We start from the raw sequence: 22,924 nt of genomic DNA, 5'->3' as shown, positions 1-22,924 counted from the left end.
AATGGTATTTTTTTTACTAACCTTTTCCTTTTAGGAAGTAAAAAAATATATACTTTTTCACTTTAAGCTTTCCTGTATTAAATGTTTACCTGGCAATTTCTCTGTTACAGAACTTTGCCAGGGTTAAAATGCAGGTAACCATGTCACTGTCTTCCTTGGTGGGCACATCTCAGAATTTTAATGAAGAATTCTTAAGACGTTCTCTAAAGACTATACTGACATATGCTGAAGAAGACTTGGAATTGAGGGAGACAACATTTCCTGATCAGGTCAGAAATGCTACTTTTTAGAGCATTAACTGAAATAGGAATTGTAAATAGGCATTTTCCAAATTGTTAGATCAAACTTTGGTTTTAACTGGAGGAACCTATATTTTTCTTTCATCCATATGTGTCAGATAGGGCTGAATCTCTTTGTTTTAATAAGCCACCCTCCCTTCTCAGAATGGTTAATATCTTTGGTGTTTAATTCTGTGAATTTGTACCAAAATAATATTAGACTTAGGCAGTATGGACAAAAAAAAGCTTTATGATGAAACTATTCCCACTGATTAATGTAATTTGCCTCAAAAACTAAAGTTTCTACAAACTACCTTTTGGGAAAATCTGAAACATAGGAGAAGATTTCCTTTTGTGTTCTTTTCCTGTATTCCCTATATCCCTATATGTATTTTATTTCTACTTACATTTCTACTTGTTTCTGGGTGAGAGAACTGAAAAAACAGTCTGCTGAGCAATTTGTATAAAGTTTACCACCCTTCACTCATCTTACCGCAGCATACCCAGACTCTTTAGAACTATATCAAAATCATATTGTTTTGAAATCTTTAGATGCTTATCTGAAATATCTTCCAAATTAATTTAATGATTGTGAATGAATGGATGTTTTTCATACAATTCTCTGCTACAGGTCCAAGATTTGGTTTTCAACCTCCATATGATCCTTTCTGATACTGTTAAAATGAAGGAACACCAGGAGGATCCTGAAATGTTGATTGATCTAATGTACAGGTAACATTTGTTTGATTCACTTATACCTTGTATAATGGGGCTTAAATTAGTACGATACACAGAAAACATGAGATTAAAAAAATATAAAACATATTTGTCGTTTTCTAACGGTAATCGAAAAGTCAAAATGTGCTTTATCAGATCCCCTGTATCACTTCTTCTTTTAAGAACTATGAATAATTGTTCGGTATATTTATTGATTATCAAAAATAAGAGGATTATTTAAAGCAATGACACATTTAACACCTTGGCATCCTGGGCCCTAGATTTCCTAGGAAGGCCCAAGATCCATATTTTAAATGTAAAATTTCTTTAGGAAGAAAATACAGTGTATTAACATTTTACTACAATATTAATTTTGCTGATTTTAAATATGGTTTTGCCTATAGGATAATATTTATAGGGTATTTTGAGAATTTTGTAATTCCTGTTGTACCTTAAAAGATGTAAGTAAAACTTGACTTTTTCTTTGCCATATGACCTTCTCTTTTTACAGTTTTGGTGTTCCTTAAAGGCACAAATAAAACAAAAACAAATATGTTCTTTAAAATAAAAATGATACAGTGAAACAATCTTTTATAAATTTTTTTCCTTGAATAGAAAACTTGTTTATATTCCCATAATAACATGTAAATTCCCAGTTTTTCCCTTACTGATTGTTTCCTTAGTGTCCAGATTTTCATATAAAATGTCCTTTTTTTAGCCTCCCACTGCAAAAAATTGATATTACCATTCCATTGGCCCACAGTTGTTTCTCTAAGCATACTCAAAGACATTTTCATACCACCCAAAAACTTGTCTTAATAGGTTGTGTTCAATAACAGAAACCTAAACACTGAACAAGCAATTTGGACTCCCTTCTAGCTTGGGAAGCAAATGCTAATTGAGAAGAATTTCTGTTCTAACTAGAATTGCCAAGGGGTACCAGACCTCTCCAGACCTGCGGCTGACCTGGTTGCAGAACATGGCTGGCAAACACTCGGAACGTAGCAATCATGCTGAAGCTGCCCAGTGCCTCGTTCACTCAGCAGCACTTGTTGCTGAATATCTGAGCATGCTGGAGGACCGGAAATATCTTCCTGTGGGATGTGTAACATTTCAGGTAGGAATCTGCCAGGTTACATTAAATCAAGGTATGTCCTTTTTTGGATTTAACTTTTCTCACTGGTGTTTAGATTCATTCAGCTTGTAAGGAAAGCATAAAGACTGAAGGTGATACTTTAGTAGATGAATTAACATTTCACTATCACTTTCATTAATACATTTTTAAAGTGTATTTCTCGTTAATCCTCTTCCACATTTTCTTACCTCTGCGTTATCAGTGCTGTGTATATGTATTCTCTTTGCCTATACTGCTGTGGACTTTGTAGCATCTATGAAATACGTTCAAGATATTGAGAATCAGAATTCAGTGGAAACTCTTAATTGGCTTTTAATTAAAATACCAGGTAAACCAACATTCTCCATTCCCTGTATAAATATGCTAATATATGACTCAGAGATGATAGCTTATGCTCTAGTACGGTTACATCCCCCTTACCCACTAGTTGAATTCTTTGCTTACCAAGAGTTAGTTATGCTTTGCTTTTCTTAAAACCTGTTAAGGCCAGGTTTGGGAAGTTACAAAATTTAATTAAATATTATGTTCTCTGATAAATCTAAATGCAATAAGAGTAAGTTATTGTTTCTCTGAAAACCAAGTTGAATGTTTTGCAAAGAGATCAGACAAATAAAGAATGGGGGGAAAGCTCTGAGAAGTCTAGGATAGTTTGATAATCTTTTAAGTTCAAGTTTTTACTCTAAAGAAACCAAAACTGGAAATCTTAAATAAAGGTTGCATTGTGGGTATTTAGTCAAGAGAGATTACATGGAACTCTGATCTCGAGACCCATACACAAAGAAAAGACCTTAGATCTACTTCAGGAAATTGACAAATGAGCGTATATCTACTGTGAATATTTAGGTTCAAATCAAATATTTAAGGTATGTAGGTATCATTTCTTTTTTAGAAATAATGGCTGATCCCAATCTCATTGGGTAAGAGGGCTTTTAATATACCTGAGTTTTCTCATTAACTTGATGTATGTTAGGCAAGCCAAGGGACCATTTTTGTACCTTATTTTCCCTGAAAGAGAGTTTTAGCAAGATCAATTAAAATTAAAAATAAAGATTGTTTAAGTCTCCATAGGTGTTCTATGTGATATTATGATTTTCCTTAGCCCATGATTTTTCTTAATTTTCTTTCTTGCAACTTTTTATTAATGGAAAAGTTATCTAGCAGTGGTGTTACACTTTATTGTCGTCTTCACAGTACAAAAAGTTTTTGGAGATTTGTCTTTTATCTTTGCATCGACTACCCTTTTTTTTTAAACTTAAGCTGGTAGCTATATTTCATCATCAATTACTTCTTCATATACATCTTTCATGTTAAGAAATTAATTCCATTTCACAAGCCTTAAACATTTTTTTCCTCCTAGAATATTTCATCTAATGTTTTAGAAGAATCTGCAGTCTCAGATGATGTGGTATCTCCAGATGAAGAAGGTATCTGCTCTGGAAAGTACTTTACTGAGTCAGGACTTGTGGGATTACTGGAACAAGCAGCTGCTTCTTTCTCTATGGTAGATGACTCTTATTCATTTCTTCCCACAATTACATACTTCTTAATTATTAGTGACATGTATATTTATGCTTTCTGCCTACAACTCTGCTTTTCCTTTATGGTAGTTTTCTCTAAGTACCTTAGAACCATCTAGTAACATATTTTCTTTCTAGATTCATCATTGCTTATTCCTTTTTATTTTAATAGTCGGTCACTTCCTCCAGTGTTTTTCATCTGCTTGTTTGTGAACCAACACTTAGTCTGTAAGAGATTTTTTTTTTTTCTTGCTTTACAAAACTTTACCACCAAACATTTTCTAAAACTTTAAAATTGAAAAAAAACCCAGCAAAACAGAAAGCCTGTGGTACTCAGGAAAATTATGACCACTCATCCCATTGGTTGCATAGTGAGTTCTGTTAGGTAGATATTGAAGTGGTATCAGGAGCTTTATGAACTACATCCTAGATCCCTTGTCTGACCTACCCTACCATGCTATAACTCTAATCCTTGTCCCTCCCCATCTGTATGTGAAGAATTAAAGCAGTCATGTGGATCTGAGATGGGATGTTTGTTGGAGAAGGAAAAAACAGCCAGCCAAATCCCTGCTTACTTTCTTGAACCATGGTGATATGGTCACCTGCTTTCTGTGAGTTTTCTGCTGAGTGTTTAGTATCCCAGCACCAAGGTTTGGGAGACAGTGAGGTTCCTGTTAAGGTAAAAGGGAAGCTTGATGTAATAATATACAGTGTTTCCCACCTTCCCCATTGTACTATTATTAGGAATTGGTTATTGCTTCTCCTGGCCTTAACCCTCCCCAGAAATATATTGGTTATGGGTATAGATTTAGAAGGCATACAGTCAGAATTCAGATCCTGGCTCTGCTACCTTAGTAGTTAAATCACTTCAGGCACAAGTTACTCAACCTACCAGTGCCTCACTTTTCTTAACCGTTAAATGCATCTAATAATAGTACCTACTTCAAGGAATGTTATCAGGGTTAAATGAGTTAACCTATGTAAAGTGCTTATCACAGTGCCTGGCTCCAAGTAAGTTTTAATGTGTTTGCTATTATCATCTTCTCATCATTATTGGCACTTAGAAGCAATTCATTTAATAATGATTCTGAGACTCAAAGAACGTTAGGCATTGGTCCACTTTAAAATTTCTTGTTTTTGAGGACCTTGATTGTCCTGATTCCTACCCCGGATCTCTGTTCCTTGAGTTTCAATTTAAGTGATCTGAACTAGCAGGGAAAAAAAGTTTTTTGGTATTAATGGAATATTTTAATAAATATACATTCTGTGTGTATATGTGTTTAATTTTAATAATTCACAGCAGTGAATTTAGATTGGGGTACAGTGGCCTATATTACAGAAGCCTATATTTTGCAAGAGCATATAATTGTGAATTTCATTCTTTTTCAATTAATCTATTTAATATTAAGTAAAATAATTACTGGGCATTTTAGTTACACTAAATATACTTTACTATTACAGCTACTTGTTGCTTAAATATACTCCTGTGAACTGACTAGAAAATATGCGAACCATAGGTTTTCCCTGGGAAAATAATGTTTGCTGATGTGTGAGGCAGTGGGAACTCAGTGGCTCTTGGAAAATACCTCTCCTTTCCTTCACTACAGCCATCAGTCCATTACTAAAGGCAAGAGAGTGGGTAGCAGTGTAAACACATTTTGTCCCTTACTCTGATTATAACCAGAGCAACCCTTAGCCACCTACTGACCAACTATCCCCTACTTGAATAAAATCTGGTGGTTCAGAACCTTCTTATGTTTTGTTAAAAATCAGAGATTTTTCCATAGGAGAGTTCCAATAAGATTTCCTGCGCCAATTTAATATTTTGGAAAAGTTAATAATTTTAGTGTCCTAGGAGGCCACAGGTTATCTGATATTTGCGTATCTGTGACCAATGTAATAATTGGGTTTCTTTTATTCCTCTGCTCAGAATTAGTTTCTGCAAAAGTTTATGTGCATATATGAGGACACACACATACACACATTTATTTTAGTTAAGTAATTACTGGGTAGATAAAAGCAAAATGTCCAATTCAAATTATATAGAAATATAAATATGCATATATTATGTGTGTGTATTTTAAATGCACAGACACAAACACACATGCATCCATATCCATTCATCTATCTAGAAGAGATAATATTAAATTGTGCAAAATTATTTTATTAGGCCTTAATCAAATAAAAAATTAGTAGTGTTTGTTTTTATGTCCTATTGGAAAACAGTAGTATTGTCTTAGTAGAAATATTGTGAGTTCATAAATTGTAATTCACTTTCTTATTGATGTAAAAGAAAGCAATATCTTATTATTCTTATAGGCTGGCATGTATGAAGCAGTTAACGAGGTTTACAAAGTACTTATTCCTATTCATGAAGCTAATCGGGATGCAAAGAAACTATCCACGATTCATGGTAAACTTCAAGAAGCATTCAGCAAAATTGTTCATCAGGTAATGATTGTACTTTCTAGCTTCAGTATAAATGGAGAAAACTGTCTACAAGCATTAGTGTTGCTTTGTACTAATGTCAAACTAGATGTCATGAAATGACCATTTTAATGAGGTTAAAAATGAACAGTGTCAAAATGATGGTTCATGGCCAAAAGCAAGACTCATTAACAAAACTGAATTTACCTAAAGTAGATTATGATCATCATAACCTTTCCACATAGCTTCTCTTTTTTTCCTTCACTTTTTTTGAATTATTACTAGTTGCTAAATTTTTTTTAAATTGTGAGTTATTTTCTGTTTCACAGTGTGGGTTATAGTTATGAATCTGATTTTTAAGTTGATTTCTATTCATTTGCTGCCAAAAAAGTTGTTATGTTTAACTTTTTATTAAATGATGTGAAAGTTTAATAAACTCCTAATATTTTTAATGATTTCAACTGAACTTTTAACTGTTTTTCCCATATATTTTTATTCAATCATCCTTTGACATATTTCTAACATGAAAATAATGTTTAGTGAAAATAATGAATAAATGGTTGTCATGTTTATTCAGTTATAATAGTATGACTTCAGTACTTGTTTATAGTTCATGGAATCTACATATTATCACTAAAATTAAAATAAACTTGGTTTAGAAATGAGGTAGACTACCAGCAGTTGATTTCCCTGAAGCTGAGTCACTGGCTCCATTGAAATGCTCTGAAGTATCCTGTCGAGGCTCCTCTTTCTCCACTTTTCTCTTCCCTTCCCTGTGCTACCCATGCTGTTGTCTGCTACTGCCATCATCAAAGAAGGAAGTGGAGTACTGGTTTTCCACTTTTTCATTCGGTATTAGTCCTACTTTATTGTCTGTCAGCTTGACCTCCTCTTTCTTGCCATGGACTAAGCTGTTCTGGATGAATTGATATAATCTGAAAAATTTTAAGTCTTAAATAGGGCCACTATACTGTTAAGCCAGAATTTTATTATTGTTTACTAAAGTGTTGAAGTTGCAAAAGATCATTAGGATTCTTGATCACAACAGTTGGGTCTTTTTATAATCAGTTGTACATATACTGTTAAGGAAATCTCATCCCAGCTTCCAGAGCTATAAATTGCAAATTACACATCAGGTCTGGAACATCTAGAGCTAGTAGCTTCCAAGAAACTTTCATCTATTTGTATCAAAGACATTTGAGTGAAATTTCAATGTCTATTCCAATTTACCTGCGATACTTCAGTGAAGTGCAGCTCACATTAGTGATCTAATTTAGACACAAATGAAACAAGTAGTTGGCTTTCTTTCCCCCAAATTTGTACTTTTCACTTATTAAAGTTTTAAAAGGTGAAATTTTAGCTTCTAGGTTTTGAACAAGGAATTTATAATATTATCACAGGTCTTAAGTGAAGGAATATGGTGTTTAAAGTACCCTGGTGTTTTCTATACGAAGAAGAATTTATGGTATATGGTGCCTTACACTACTGAACTTCCTTTGGCTTTTTTTTGTTCTTTTTAAACAGTTTTTTTTTTTTTATGACTTTGCCCTTTTTTTACTTTTTATTATACAGAGTACTGGCTGGGAGGTAGGTAATGTTTTAGTTAGTTAAAGACACTAATAGATTGATTTGATCAGATTTCTTATGCCAATGCTTTGCCCACATGTGCTAGCTGTGGGCGTTCTGTTGCTGTCTGCTGTCAACTGAATTCATTAACCAAAGAAATTTTGTTAAAATACTGTAAGTTATGTTAAGAAATTTATTATTAAGAGGTTGTAGGCAGTGCATGGAAATCCATATGTTACACTAATGAGATTCTTTGGTAAATGAGCCACTTTGTCATCACTTAGTTTGTTTTTATCCTTCGAAGCATTTTCTTTCATCAACATTTACACACAAATTTCTTTTTTTAACCATATTGTTTCACCTCATTTTGCAGAGGTCGATTTATATGTTATTGCTCAGAGGTGTAAATAAAAAATATTTCATCTGATCTAAGATGCCATCAATTATAAGACATCCCATTATTTTCCATGCCTTTAAGAAACAAAGAAAAAAGATACCCTGTGTATTAAACTACAACATCCTATCAGTTGAAAGATGAATGCCAACTACAGAGATACTAAAATATGGGCCAGAAATGTGCATCTTAGAATTGATGAAAGAATGTGTTAATTTGATCTTGAGTCACTTCACCTTGAGTATAAGCACTACTGAGGAAAGAAATTCACTTTTGTCATTTGAATTTTGTTGGAGGGAGGGATAACGAGATTGAGACAACTGGAAATTTAATTTGACCTCATATTCTGACAATGTTTGATAATTAGTGTTCGATGAAGACTATGTGTGCTTCCTTTTATGGAGTCATTAGGCTCATGAAGTTATATATAAGTTAAATCTTACCTGAAAAGTGCCAGGAAGAATTGATTGCCTTTGTTTTAAATCCTTCTGTAAAGGAAAGAATTCGATAAAATTTAAAATTCTACGAAATAATTTATTTTGATGAGGTATAAAACAAGGTATTAATAAACCAGGTTTATTTAAAGCTAAATATATCTGTAAAGTTTTCTGCTTTGCCTCTCACTTTGTAGCCAGGTTTATGTTGATTAAGCAGCTTAGGCTTTCTCTGTTTGGTTTTGCATTTCAATCCTTGTTTTGAGATCCAACTAGAAACCTTCAGAATAAATGTTACTATTGCATTCTCTTCCATTTCTGAATTAGTTGCCACCTTTCGTTTTTCTTCAGATGAAGCCAGTACAGTTGCATCTACCTTAGTTCTCCAGATTAAATGTGTGTGACCTTATTAATACCTAGTACAGAACCTCTCATTTCTGTGGCTCAATTAAGACTTATATAAAGAGACTTTACATGGTTATCTATGAGTGATAAAGTTCCTTATGGATTTCCTAACATGAAATGGAAGTAGGTGAAAAGTAGATAAAAGAAGATACATTGAAACCTCTGAGCAGTTTATTACTAGTCTGCTTGATGCTAAATCGACCCCTGAAAGGTATAATTTTCACTGGTTATGATATTAATATTCTGTCATCATGTTTATTGCATGGTAAAAGTCGCACAGACTTTATTTTCTTGTTTATATTCTTGTCACTGCCTTTCACTGGACCTTTAGCTTTGTAGCTTCTAAAATTGTTGCACGTTTGTTTTTTGCTTTTCCCTTGTAAAACTTAAATGGATGCTTGCATTTTAAAAATATGTTTGCTACCATTTGCTGCTTATTTGTTTTGAAATTTCCCTAATTAAAATGCTTCTGTTTTCTCTTCTCTCTTGCCCCTGGTTGCTGACCCTACTCCCTACTTTTACTATTGTCTATTGTGGTAAGTTCCTATCTTGTGAATATTTTTCTTTTTGACTCTGGGAAAACTTCAGTAATTTCATTTTTTCTAAAAGCTATGTTTCCTAGCTAATTTCCTAGTATTCTCAAAGAACTCTCACTGGATTGAGATCCAGTAAGGATAACTGATACACTATAGAAAGGCTCTTTGAATTGATACACCCTCCCTGACTTAGAGGAACGCTATCTGGGCTTATATATTAGCATTGTATTTCATTTTTTACCGTGCTCCTTGATTTGGTACAAATTATTTGAGTTGGCAAAGCTTTTTAGGGCTGTGTGTGTGGGTTTGTGTGTGTGTGTAAAAGATAACTCTAAAACTTGATATTTAGCAATTTGGTCAAGTATTTACCATCCAAAATAACAAATCAGGAACCCTTCTTAAATCACGGTGATCTGCCAATTCCAATATCTTAATGACTGTTTAGTATTTACCTTTATTTTCTCTTCCCAAGCCCATTTATTTTTCTTAAAATAATAGGAAATAGAGCTTCCCTGGTGGCGCAGTGGTTGAGAGTCTGCCTGCCGATGCAGGGGACGCGGGTTCGTGCCCCCGTCCGGGATAGATCCCACATGCCGCGGAGCGGCTGGGCCCGTGAGCCATGGCTGCTGAGCCTGCGTGTCCGGAGCCTGTGCTCCGCAACGGGAGAGGCCACAACAGTGAGAGGCCCGCGTACCGCAAAAAAAAAAAATAATAATAATAATAATAATAATAGGAAATAAAGTATGTTTAATAATTTCTCTTATGATTGCATTTTAAAATTACTTTTAGAAAAAAGAGAAATATTGAATTTCTGTATGGAAACTTACAGCCATTTCATATTTTGTGTCTATATATTTTATTTTAAAAGATACATTTATCCATTTATCAAATAGTGAACAATTTGTATTCAGAAGTAGATTAATGCAAGTTTATATTTTTCAGAACAGTCATTCCCCAACCATTGATAACATAGTCACATAATACTGTCTCCATTTTTTTTCCTTAAAAGATTACAACATATTTCACCATCCTAGGGGAAATATCACCACCCTAGTAGGCATATATTATAGTCTTCAGAAAGGCTTGAGAAGGTGGGCTTAGCTTTTTTAAAATTCTCTCTACTAAGTCACTAAAGAAAAGTGGCGTACCCTAATTTATGAGATTGAAGCATGCAAAATAACTGGATCATAACTCTTGTTGTTGTATTGGATGGACATGAGTATGTCCATATTCATGTCCATCCAATATTTTGGTTTTTATATGCTGAGAAATACTAGCCATAGTTCTGGTGCAGTGGCTTCTGTTGAATTTTTATAAGCCTTAATCTATGCTAAAGCTGCGTGAGATAAATTAACTCATCCAAGCCAGTAAAAGAGCAGAATGAGAAACAGCAAATTTTAATAGGTGATTGGGGAGTGGGGGGCTGAAAGAAGGGCGTGAAAAAAGTTCCAAGAGCATAGTCAAAACAAGTACTTTTACAACAAGTAGTTGAGTGGAAAAATGTGACACTCTAAAGAAGAAACTAGACCAGCGTAGGTATAAAACATCCATGACTGTTTACCTCAGGAAAGGTGAAGAGATGAAGTTAGATATGAAGAATGTTAAGGAAATTAGGGAAAGTGAGAAGAACTTCTCTGTGAGGAGGTACTTTCTGATAGTTGGTGACTCCCTAATAATTGGTATAGACCCGTGACTGAGCGCCTGATGATGCTGTACCACTGGTTAGGTTTGCCCTTTATGTTACTTTTGATGAGAAAAAGATACAGACAGCAAACATTTACTTTGTAGATGATACTGGACATGATTTGTTTTTTTCTGGACTAGAACATATAATGGTTAAAATTGAACTTTTGATAAGAAATGCAGTAGGATATATCAGAAGCATCTATCTGGTAGGTAAACCACCAACCTAATTTTCATACTGCAGTTTACAGGAAGGAGATGCAAACATGCAGTAACAATTACAGTAGAGGACAGTGTTGTAATATAGAGGAAGACAAAATACAGGGAGGGAGATACCCAGTAATTCTCAAACAGTTACTCAAGGAAATTCTCAAAAGTTCTCAAGGAAAGCATCAGAGAAGCGAAAGATGGTTCAGAGATCATACTTATGTTCTAGTGTCTGTATACCAGTACATAGAATATGGGGATTAAATAGCTTAATTAAGAGCTTGGACTCAGGTGTCAGATATATTGGGATTTAACTCTCAGCTCTGCTGCTGACTAGCAGTGTGACCTTGGGCAAGTTACTTTTCCTCATATATAAAAAGAGGGTAAAAAAAATGGTATCTCGTAGTCGTGGTAAGAATTGACATAACTCATGTAAAGTGGATAACCAGTGTCTAGCACATAGTAAGTACTTTAAAAATGTTGGAGATTATTATTTTTATTGTTGTTATATCATCGTCATCATTATTATCATTACTGTTACTTGAAATCTTAACACAATTTAGCTGTGAAATCTAAGAGGTGTTATGTTCCCTGGTCGAGATCTGTGATTAAATAAACTGATAAAAGTATATGTTCTTTAAGAAGAATAAATCTAATAGAAGAGAAGGAGATTACCACTGTGTGAAATACTGGTATGCCTATCTGGCAATCAGTTAACTTGAAGGAGGTGTTACCAAGTCCAAGCTCTCTCTGCTTGCCACACAACAGGCCAGTAAATCGGGAGACGAGGTGTTGAGGTAAGGAATAGCGACTTTATTTGGAAAGCCGGCAGACGGAGAAGATGGTGGACCTGTGTCCCCAAAAACCATCTTATCAGGGTCTGGATGCCAGTTTTTTTAATAGAACAGAGATGGGGAGGTGGTGATGAAGTAAAGTGAAAAGGCCATTAGTTTTGCAGAATATCTCCTGGCTTAGCCAGCATCAGGGAGGGCATGTGTTAATTTCTTCTTTTCTGCCGCCGTTCACAGGTGGGCAGGGTCAGATTGTCTCCCTGTGAACTGAACAGAGGCACTTCAGTTTAACATTCATGCAGAGGGTCAGGGTTCCTTGAGGCAGGCCATTATGTATGATTATAATAACAAGAGCAACAAAAAGCAAAGGTTAAAGTAAAAGATCCAACATGGAGTCAGAAGCATAATGGAAAGCTGTGGGTGAAGATGAAAGAAATTTTAGAAGTGATGTCATTGTGGAAATATACAACTAGCCCAACTGAATGTTTCCTGCTACATAAAGATAAAACTAAAAAAGACTTAAGATAATTTGTCATAAGCAATTTCACCCACTAGAGACATGGATAGATGCGTAGATGGATTTCCTTGTCTGGGACATAGTTTCATCAAATACAAGACGGTGGACCCAGTAAGTAGAACTGCTAAGGAAGAATAAATTGGAGTGTGGGAATGATGGGAAGTTCAGAAAGAATTCATGACATTAAAGGAAGGTAATGCTAGGAAAATATAGGCTAGATTGTAGGAAAGTGTACTTTTTTTTAATTCAAAGGAAAAATGGGTATCATCCTGTGGTCCAAAACTCTGAAGAGGAAATAAGATGAAGTGATGTTTTTCTTGAAGGTACAGCTATATGATTAGTCTTTCATGAACATGATCGAGTCAATGGTTTTACACTAGAGAATTCTTTGTAAGTTGAAAATAAATTTAATCACTGTTCCCTCCCCCACGTCACTACACACACATTCATTTTCAATTCCAGTAACTCCTCTCTGATCTTATCTCTGCTGATCTTCTTCCTTTTGCACACTCTGCTTCAGCCACTCTGGCCACCTTCCTATTCTTCAAACACATGAGGTAGTCTCCTGTCCTAGGACCTTTGCACTGGCTCTTTCCTCTGCCTGGAATGCACTTCCCCCAGAAGATCCACATGAATAACTCTCACACCTCCTTCACATCTTTGCTCAGATGTCACCTTTTTGTGACACCTGCCCTGACCACTCTGTTTTGTTCACTGATTTATCACCAATGTCTCAAACAGTTTGCTGACACATAGTAGGCATTCAGTAAATATATGAATGGATGAATGGTTTCCCTCACATACATTCTGTTTAATGACTTTTTTTCCTTTCCTTCCCTCCCATATCCACTTAGCCATTCTTTAAGTTGTAGAATCCTGCCTGTGTGTCACCTCTTTTGTGACCTGGCTCTAACAAGATTTATCTTTCCTTTCTCAATACACTTTTTATTATAGCATATAACCCTTTGTATTGTAATTATTTGAATACATTTTTTACTCTCTTGGGGAGGTCTTATTTATTTTTATTTTCCTATTCCTGAGGATGAACAGTGGCTAACTCATTATAAGCACTCAATAATTTTTTTTCCTGAACTGAATGTCAGTATGAGAAAGTAAATAAAAAGGGTTTAAAATGGCTGCTCAGTAACTAGTTCAGTTTTAAGTTGCATTAATAAAATTTAAGTCGACATCCAGGGAGGCAGTGAGCCCACTGATCTCTACACTGATCAGATCACATCAGCAATATTGTGTTTATTTTTGGGATACCACACTTTAAAAGGTGGCATTGAAAAACTAATAAAATGAAAACAGGATAGTAATTCCTATCATATGAAGATGATTGAGAACTGGAAAGTCTAAGGGAAACAAGTTCTGATAGCAGTCTTCAAATATTTAAAAGATCATAATATTGAAGATTTAGAATAGGGTTTAAAATTGGAACACTCTGAGGGGAATACAGCCAGAATAACAAATTTTAATATTTGTGATTTTAAAAAAATAAATAAATATGTACATTTATGGCATTTTTGGAAAAAAACAATCGGCATTTTTGGAAAAAAAACAATCACAAATTGTTAATTTTCTCAAATGCCTTTTTTATTTTCCAGGTGGTGGGGTCTTCATTTCTTGATTATATCAGAATTTGCTATTATTATATTGTTCCATTGGCTTATTGATGGTTTATAATAAAAATTTTGATTGAATACATTTCAATCAAATTCAATGAATACATTGAATCTCTAGAGAGATTTCATTTGCTGTAGAAATCAGTTAATTTTTATGTCTGTTAAATTTTGAAGCGACTGAAAAATTTTTTTTTTATTAGCAACCTCAAGTTTCTTTAGCTCAAAGACATTTTTATTTAAAACTGTATTTCTTCTGGACAAAAATGTGGTGATATGGGGGCTTCCCTGGTGGCGCAGTGGTTGAGAATCCACCTGCCGATGCAGGGGACAGGGGTTCGTGCCCCGGTCCGGCAAGATCCCACATGCCACGGAGCGGCTGGGCCTGTGAGCCATGGCCGCTGAGCCTGCGCGTCCGGAGCCTGTGTTCCGCTGCGGGAGAGGCCGCGACAGTGAGAGGCCCGCGTACCGCAAAAAAAAAAAAATGTGGAGATATTTTTAGTCACTGTATTTTTTTTATTATTATGATGAGGCTGGAAAATTGAGGATCAGAATTTTCCATTTTGCTTCGTTATCTGTTTCATTTGTAACTTATTTTACATACCCTTTTGCCTTTGCAATAAGAAGTCAGTATAGGAAAAATAAGTATCAGACTTACTAGGCTTAAAGAGAATTCAGAGGTATATAAACACTCACGTATGGCTGTGTATATAGGCGCTACCCCAAAATCCTTCTGAAACATCTTTGTATCTAAATTGTAAGAATTGCATAGAAAGCTTCCAAGTATTTTGTCTTTATTGAGGGAATTTGTTTTCAAATGTGCTGTGTAAGAGTTTAGGTGACCTTAGTGTACATTGTACTTGGGATGAATGTGTGGTTAATGTATGCAATGGGTGGTTTGGGGACTTTAGAAAACCAACTCTTCTCAAATTTTTTTTCTTTTTATCTTTCATTTATACATTTTTTCCTTTCTATTCCATTTTTAGTTACTCTTCCACATATCAATATTTTTATCAGCAGAGGGATACTAATTGTAAATATTTTGCTTCAGTGCTTCTGGATGGTCGTGACATTTACTGACTGTCTGCTCTGTGCCAGGTGCTATACTTGGCTCCTAACTTTTACGATCTCATTTAATATATGTAAAGAGATAATATAAAGGCTAATGGAAACTAAAAATATTATTGTTGTTTTTAAATTTAACTTTAGTATGCTCTAATTTCAGGAAAATTAGAATAGTTTGTTTTATACCAAGCAACTTTTCTTGCAATAAGGAAAATGAGTTAATTTATCTCAATTGTATGGACATAAAAAAAAAAATAGACCTATGTGAGGACATCACTTGGTACAGTCCCTGAAAAACATATGCCATATATGATTTGGTAAAAGCCCTAATTGCACAATGTTATTTGTTAGAAATAATGAAAAAAAGAAAGATTACTTTGTTTTACTTTCATTTGAAAAATAATAAAATACTGTAGTTTTGAATTAAAACTTTTGCAATGTGTTGAGAATTTTGTACCATAGCAATCTAAACAAAATGTGTAAAACAAAAAGACTTTGTATTAAAGTTTCTTTATTTTCCTACACCTAGGATGGTAAGCGGATGTTTGGCACCTATTTTCGTGTTGGTTTTTATGGAACCAAGTTCGGGGATTTGGATGAACAGGAATTTGTTTACAAGGAGCCTGCGATAACCAAACTTGCAGAGATATCTCACAGATTGGAGGTGAATGCTGTGGTGGTTCACAAAATGTCATCTTTAATTTGTATTTTCTGTGGTGAATAGACTTTCAGATCCAGATCTAATCATTTAATAAGCCAGATCCTGCCAAATAAACTACTCCTTTAGAATTAGGATTTTTGATAGGTACAGTAATAGTCTTTTGAATTTTTCAAATCTTTTATGGCAACAGTAAAATAATATTATTAACTTGATTTTTTTGAGGGTCTATTTTCACACATATTTTAGAAATCCTATATCTTTCAGAATTACTGTGATTTGTGGAGAAATGTATAGTATTATCCACATTTTGAAAAAGGTATAAGGTATTAATAAGCATGGAACTAGAATTAGAACCCCAAGGTATTTCTGACCCAAGTGCATTATCTTTTTGGCATAACTGATACCCAGTGAGATAATCTTTAGAACTTAAAAGCTTGAGATTATACTTTAAAAACACTGCTTAGAATCCCTTAACCTTTATGCAGCTACTTAATTTTCACAATAAATAATTAATTTTAATGTTTATAAAACTAACCAATCTTTTCTGCTATAGTTATCCTTTCCAACTTTTCTCTGTTCTTGGTTCTCCAAGTGTGGTCCATGGACAGAATCTTTACTGACATCACCTGGGAGATTGTTTGAAATGCAGAATCTCAGACCTTACCCCAGACCATCTGAATCAAAATCTGCATTTTAACAAGATCCCCAGATTATTTGTATAGACATAAGAGTTTGAGAAGTAGTGCTCTAGGCTAGTTTTTATTCTCAGCTGATGTTAATTTCTCAATGTTGTGTTCTTATTGGTGATTTCACAGGGCTCAACTTCCATAAATTGGTTTAAGCTGGACTTTTTGTTTTTCAAGAGCCTATTAAGTAAGTCTTGGGAAATATTGAGACAGTATTTCCCAAACTTACTCAGTCATAAAAATTATCTTAGAGGGAGGAGTGGCTGTTCTCCTTTGAGGATTGAGATTTAATTTTTCCTTTTGAATAGCTCCATCCCTTGCCCATGCTGCTACTCAGTGTCATACGGAAAAGTCAGTACATTCTTGACCCAGGGTTACCTTTTCAAAATCTGAAATTTTACAAAACTTCAACAAGTCAATGCTTTTATTTGAACATTCTGGAACATTACATTAATAATTCAGAAAAATGAATGGTTGCTCATTGACTGCAAGAAATTAGGCTACATCAAGCTCAATAAAAGTTAATATCCTATATATCAAGTATAATGAATTTCTTTTGTCTCTGTTTTCTATTCCCTTTTTGGTTTTTTTTGAGGACCTCTTGTGGAATCCTGTATTTTCAGTGGTGAATTTTTTTTTTTTTGTATTTTGTGTTATTTAAAATTAGTAAATGGGAATAATATCAAATAAGTATGGACTAAGGCCATGCTAATTTGATAGACTAAATTTAACTTTTGTGAATGCAAATAATTATTATTTTGTAATTATTGACATGGTTGTACAAGAACTTACTAAATGGCCTGATTTTGCTCAGGAGTCTCCCTCAGAGACCTCCTCTGTTTTCTACTACTGTTAACTTCATGTGAAAGATTTCTTTTTCTTATTTTAGGGATTTTATGGAGAAAGATTTGGAGAGGATGTGGTTGAAGTAATCAAGGATTCTAATCCTGTAGACAAGTGTAAATTAGATCCTAACAAGGTATGGTTGATTAGACTGTAATGACACATAGGTATATCCTTGAGACTGATTTTTTTGGGGAAGGACTGAATGATGATTTCACAGTGAAAATGAAGATCTTTTTCCTTTCCCAGGCATATATTCAGATTACCTACGTGGAGCCATACTTTGACACATATGAGATGAAGGACAGAATCACATATTTTGACAAAAATTATAATCTTCGTCGTTTCATGTACTGTACACCCTTCACTTTAGATGGTCGTGCCCATGGGGAACTTCATGAACAATTCAAACGGAAGACCATTCTGACTACTTCTCATGCCTTTCCTTATATTAAGACAAGGGTTAATGTCACTCACAAAGAGGAGGTAGGTCTCCGAATAGGGAAATAGAATTAGTGGAGCAAATACATTGGAGTCATGTGAAAACAATGTGGATATAGCATTGTGTATCATTCCTCACGTGGTAACATACTAGAACTTTACCCATTTTTAAGTCATTAATTTTCAGCTTCTTTTCTAAGTCCCTAATTCACCCTTCGCTTATGCTTTAAAAGGTTGATTTTTTAATTTTTTATTTAGTGATCCAAATTTTGGAATTTTATTATTAGATAATAGTTTACAATTGGTCACCACTTTTTTCTTATTTTAATTGATTGTGTATAAAGCTCACTAAATATTTTTCAATCAATACACTGACCTAATAGATGTTATTTGACCCAGATCATCTTAACACCAATTGAAGTTGCTATTGAAGACATGCAGAAAAAAACGCAGGAGTTGGCATTTGCCACACATCAGGATCCAGCAGACCCCAAAATGCTTCAGATGGTACTCCAGGGATCTGTAGGCACAACAGTGAATCAGGTTGGAGCATTTGCTAATACTGTGCGATTTAAGTTATAAATGGAATTTTGAATGATTTCATTATTATATTTTATAGAGATCACAAATAAGTGTCAAAGCAAGTGAAAATATGTTAGAAGTAGTTGCAAAAGTTAAACTGAAAAACAAAATTTTTAGTATAATCTCAGTTATTAAAAAATTTTCACACCTGCCTTTTATACTGCCTGTTTTTCTAACTATCTGTTCTGAAGCATTCTATTAAGAAGGGATAGATTTCACTCAAAATGGCCTTTCCTTTAAAAGCTTGGACTGAAAGAATGTGATCTAAAAAGAAGGGCTCATTTTCAGAGCTACATGTTACACGCATGTGTGTGTATCTACTCTCTTAGATACTCCCTGATGTTATCTTCTCCAGGTCTCTTTCACAGTGAGCTGAGAATAGTAAATAAGTAATACGAAATCATTTTGAAAATTTGAATAATGTACGTACACAAGATACTGTTGTTTTGTCATATGCAGATTAGAAGCCATCCCCATTATCTCCTTGTAATGGGTTCATTCAGCTTCTTTTGCTGATGATTAGTGCGTAGTCCAAGGTAAGGGAAAATCCAAAAAAGCTTCAAGTAAGATTTCATGTAATATATCTTACCTTTTTTTTGGTTAAAGAAATGAAGCCAAGAAATGCCCTACCAAAACTGAAATGAAGATTTTAAGACCTTTACCTCCTAAAAGTATACGTGATTTGGAGGTTTTACTTCCAAATGACATAACTTACAAAAGATCACCTTTAATTCGCAGTATTAGGAACACATTGGGAATGCTGAGGGAAGCTGTTTTAGTAAAATCAAGTGTCTAATAATCAGTGGACTCACAACTGATTGTCACTAGCCTGACAACTTTTATATCTAGAATAAATTAAAGAATATAAAAAATATAAGGCAGAATACATTAATGAATACAAGAGTCAGTCCTTTAGCTCCTACTCTTTTTCTTTGAAAAATGAACTAATAAGTTAATTGCTGTGGGCAAGAATATAGATTTGACATTAGGAAAAACTAAAAATGTATCGTCAGAATCCATCTCTGAAAAGTTTTAATATAGGCATAGACATATATGTATCAAGCTTAGTGCTAAGAAAAATGGTTTTGGCAAATTCTATCTCTGTGAATATATAAAAAACAAAAACACACTTTTATTTTCTTATTTTACAGGGGCCTTTGGAAGTTGCCCAGGTTTTCCTGTCTGAAATACCCAGTGACCCAAAGCTCTTCAGACATCATAATAAACTGCGACTCTGCTTCAAAGATTTTACTAAAAGGTATTCAAGGTTTCCTACATAAAGATATTCAAATTGAGACTGTCCAATACAGTTTGATGTGAGAGTCTTCAGGGACTATTGAAAAGAGAAACTATAGGAAAATGGTTCACAATGAGAGGTTGTCTGTGTATAACTTACTATGCCTTATGTATGTATATCCCTGCCCCCCCAATACTGTGTATAATGCCATGTTTTAAATTTTAAAGATTAGAAAAGCCTAGACTCAGGAAATTTTTTCAACTTGAACCTATTATTAGTTTAACATTTAACTTGAAAGCTGTTATTTATTGTGAACATTGAATGTGAGAGTTTCTGTTTCCTTTCCCTCAGAAAATATACAAGCAGCAAACTTGGAAGCAAAAAATTTACGTTCAGATCTTATCCTTATCATTTTATGTCTCTTTTCCAGGTCACTTAATCATTATGATCCTCAGTTTTCTAATGTATGAAGTAAGGATAATAATATTTACCTCATACAGGGAGGTTGTGCAAATTAGGTGAAATAATCCATGGTGTCAGGGTCCCCAGGAACACCCCCAGTTTTGATGATTTGCTAGGAGGACTCACAGGACTCAGCATGTAGTTGTAGACCTGGTTATGATTTTTTACAGTAAAAGAGTGCAAAGTAAGATCAGCAAAGGGAAAAGGCACAGGGGGTGAAGTCTAGAGGAAACCAGGTATAGGCTTCAAAGGGTCCTCTCCCAGTGCAGCCACATAGGAGGTGCTAATTGTTCCAGCAAAGAGTTGTGGCAGCATATGTGAAATGTTGTTTACCGGGGAAGGTCAGTAGAGACTCAAGTGCCAACCAGTATTTTTATTGGAGGCTGGTCATGTAAGCACCTTTTCCCTGACAGGTACCAAAATTCCAGACTCCCAAAAGGAAAGCAGGTGTTTAGCAGAAACTATAGTGTTTGTATAAATAGTTCAGGCACAGTGAGCCACTCTTATCTTCTGGGTATGATAGGAACCCTTCCCAAATCCAAATTCCCAGACAGTAACCAAGGGCCAGCCTTGCAAATAGGACCTAAGGATAGCAGGCTCAGGCCTGCTGTTAACTCTTTTCTTCACAAATAATACTTGGCATGTAATAAATAGGTATTCAGTAAATACTAAATTTTGAAACAATAGGGGAAAATAGTCATCAACTTGATACTGATTCCTGCTTTACTAACACTATGAGCACAAAAGAGGGAATGATAATTTACTTGATGATGTCAGGGAAGATTTCACACAGGAATTAACATTATATATGGACCCTGAAGGATGAATATTAGTTTTTCAGGCAGAAAAGAGGGAGAAGGGTATACTAAAAACAAACAAACAAAAAACCCAGCATGAGCAAAGTTCAGAATCTGTTCTGAGAAAGATGAATAGCTTAGTGAAGCTGGAACTGTGCAATCTATGAAAACAAGTAGTCAAACACTGGGAAAGTAGGTTGGAATTAGATTGTAAGGGCCTTGTGTACCATTAAGTAAATGACTTGTCACTTAACAAAGCAGCATCAGAACCATAGTCAGAATCCAGTCTTTGACTCCCTATTATGGTTTCTCTTATCAAATTATGAACTATGGTTTCCCTTATCAAATCATTCATTGAAAGGGTTTATTGGGGTAGACAGAATTTTACTTTATTATATCAGTTTTGTCATCAGGAAAATATGAGGCATGCTAACTTGTTCAAGTCTCTTGAGACAGTATTTTCCTTATTCTCACTGCAATAGCTGTCATGAATTTCTGTCAGTTTCTCCTGCGTGAACATGGTAAATGTCTTTTAAAAACTTCAGATAGCTTCATTGGAAGTCTGGGATTTTATAATCTGATTATTGAGCTAGACAACCTTATAGGTTTGGTTATAGGAAACATAGCTCCTAATGTATGGTATAGATGAGCTGCCACAGTAAAAGAAAGAAAGCTGCTTTGTCCTTGTAGAATTGACTAACTTCTATTGGGACTGACATATACACACTACTGTATATAAAACAGATAACTAATGAGGACCTACTGTATAGCACAAAGAACTCTACTCAATACTCTGTAATGGCCTATATGGGAAACGAATCTAAAAAGAGTTGATATATGTATATGAATAACTGATTCCCTTTGCTGTACACCTGAAACTAACACAGCATTGTAAATCAACTATACTCCAATGAAAATTTTTTAAAAATTGATTTCTAACATTAATTTTATTATTTGGGAGGTTTCACATAAGAACCAAAATATCCCTGCTGTGCTTGTGAGCCAGACGATCTTGAAACAATACATACTTCTTTAGGTCATAGACATTTAATAATAGATGCTTATTTTCTTGCTATTATTTTGGAATTTTTACCATGACTACGATTCTAAAACAAATGTCCTCCTCTTTGTGTATATTTAGTATAGGGTAATGAAGTCCTATAGTCTGCAGGTCTCCTTAAGGGTTACCACAGAGAAGGTTTTCTCCTTTTAAGTTACAAAAAGGAAAAAAACAAAACAAACTACATGATATAAACATTACAAGTCATAGCCAATACTGCCTTTTTAATTTTTGTGTGTATATATTTTTATGCCAATATGCATATATATTTTACCATAGTTCAGTTATAATATACATATTATCTTAAATTCTTATTTTTCAATTAAAGTTAAAACTGTTATTCTAATAGTTATATTATCTCATCAAATGTCTGAATTTATGTTGAATTTAAGTGTGGTATAGTTAACAAATGTATCATTTTTCTTTTGTTGAGTTAAAATATTAAGCATGAGATGACTGAGCCAAAGTACATAAACATTTTTATTGGCCCCTCATATGTAGTCTATTCCAAAAAGGTTCTAAATATTAACAGTGCCAAGAATGCAAGTGTACTAGTCACAGTACACCTTACTTTAAGTAATGCCATTTAAATAGGGTGTCTCTTGTTAATCAGTTTAAATGGTACTTCAGTTTGCATTCTTTTATTCCTAAAAACAATAAACACTTTTTCTTGTATTTACTCTTTATATTTTGGGGCTTATCATTTAAAACTTGTTTTCATTAAATCTTGAGTAGATTCAAAATAGTATTTATAGCATTTGCTATTAAAGAATAGGGAGAAAAAAGTCATGTACCTGCCACCCAGCTTTTAAGAAATAGAGCATTATCATTGCTTTGAGATCCCTCCTCACATGCCCTTTT

General features: G+C 34.2%; 1 protein-coding gene across 7 annotated transcripts in view; it reads left to right on the top strand.

The window, feature by feature from the left end:
• Positions 1-22,924, top strand: part of DOCK7 (dedicator of cytokinesis 7) — a 216,361-nt gene that overhangs the window by 186,623 nt on the left and 6,814 nt on the right. For 4 of the 7 annotated variants that reach the window (XM_065872816.1, XM_065872810.1, XM_065872798.1 and 1 more), the window contains 11 exons: positions 111-269; positions 910-1,010; positions 1,920-2,112; positions 3,488-3,631; positions 5,967-6,098; positions 7,647-7,661; positions 15,833-15,958; positions 17,531-17,620; positions 17,734-17,970; positions 18,325-18,468; positions 19,659-19,765. In XM_065872816.1, coding sequence (XP_065728888.1) covers positions 111-269; positions 910-1,010; positions 1,920-2,112; positions 3,488-3,631; positions 5,967-6,098; positions 7,647-7,661; positions 15,833-15,958; positions 17,531-17,620; positions 17,734-17,970; positions 18,325-18,468; positions 19,659-19,765 — 1,448 coding nt within the window. Of the gene's footprint in view, positions 1-110; positions 270-909; positions 1,011-1,919; positions 2,113-3,487; positions 3,632-5,966; positions 6,099-7,646; positions 7,662-15,823; positions 15,959-17,530; positions 17,621-17,733; positions 17,971-18,324; positions 18,469-19,658; positions 19,766-22,924 lie in introns of all 7 variants that reach the window. The other 3 variants (XM_065872784.1, XM_065872822.1, XM_065872806.1) reach the window with 1 other exon arrangement.

This window comes from Phocoena phocoena, chromosome 1 (genome assembly GCF_963924675.1).
Source record: "Phocoena phocoena chromosome 1, mPhoPho1.1, whole genome shotgun sequence".
Taxonomy (NCBI): Eukaryota; Metazoa; Chordata; class Mammalia; order Artiodactyla; family Phocoenidae; genus Phocoena; species Phocoena phocoena.
This window is presented reverse-complemented; position numbering and strand designations above follow the sequence as displayed.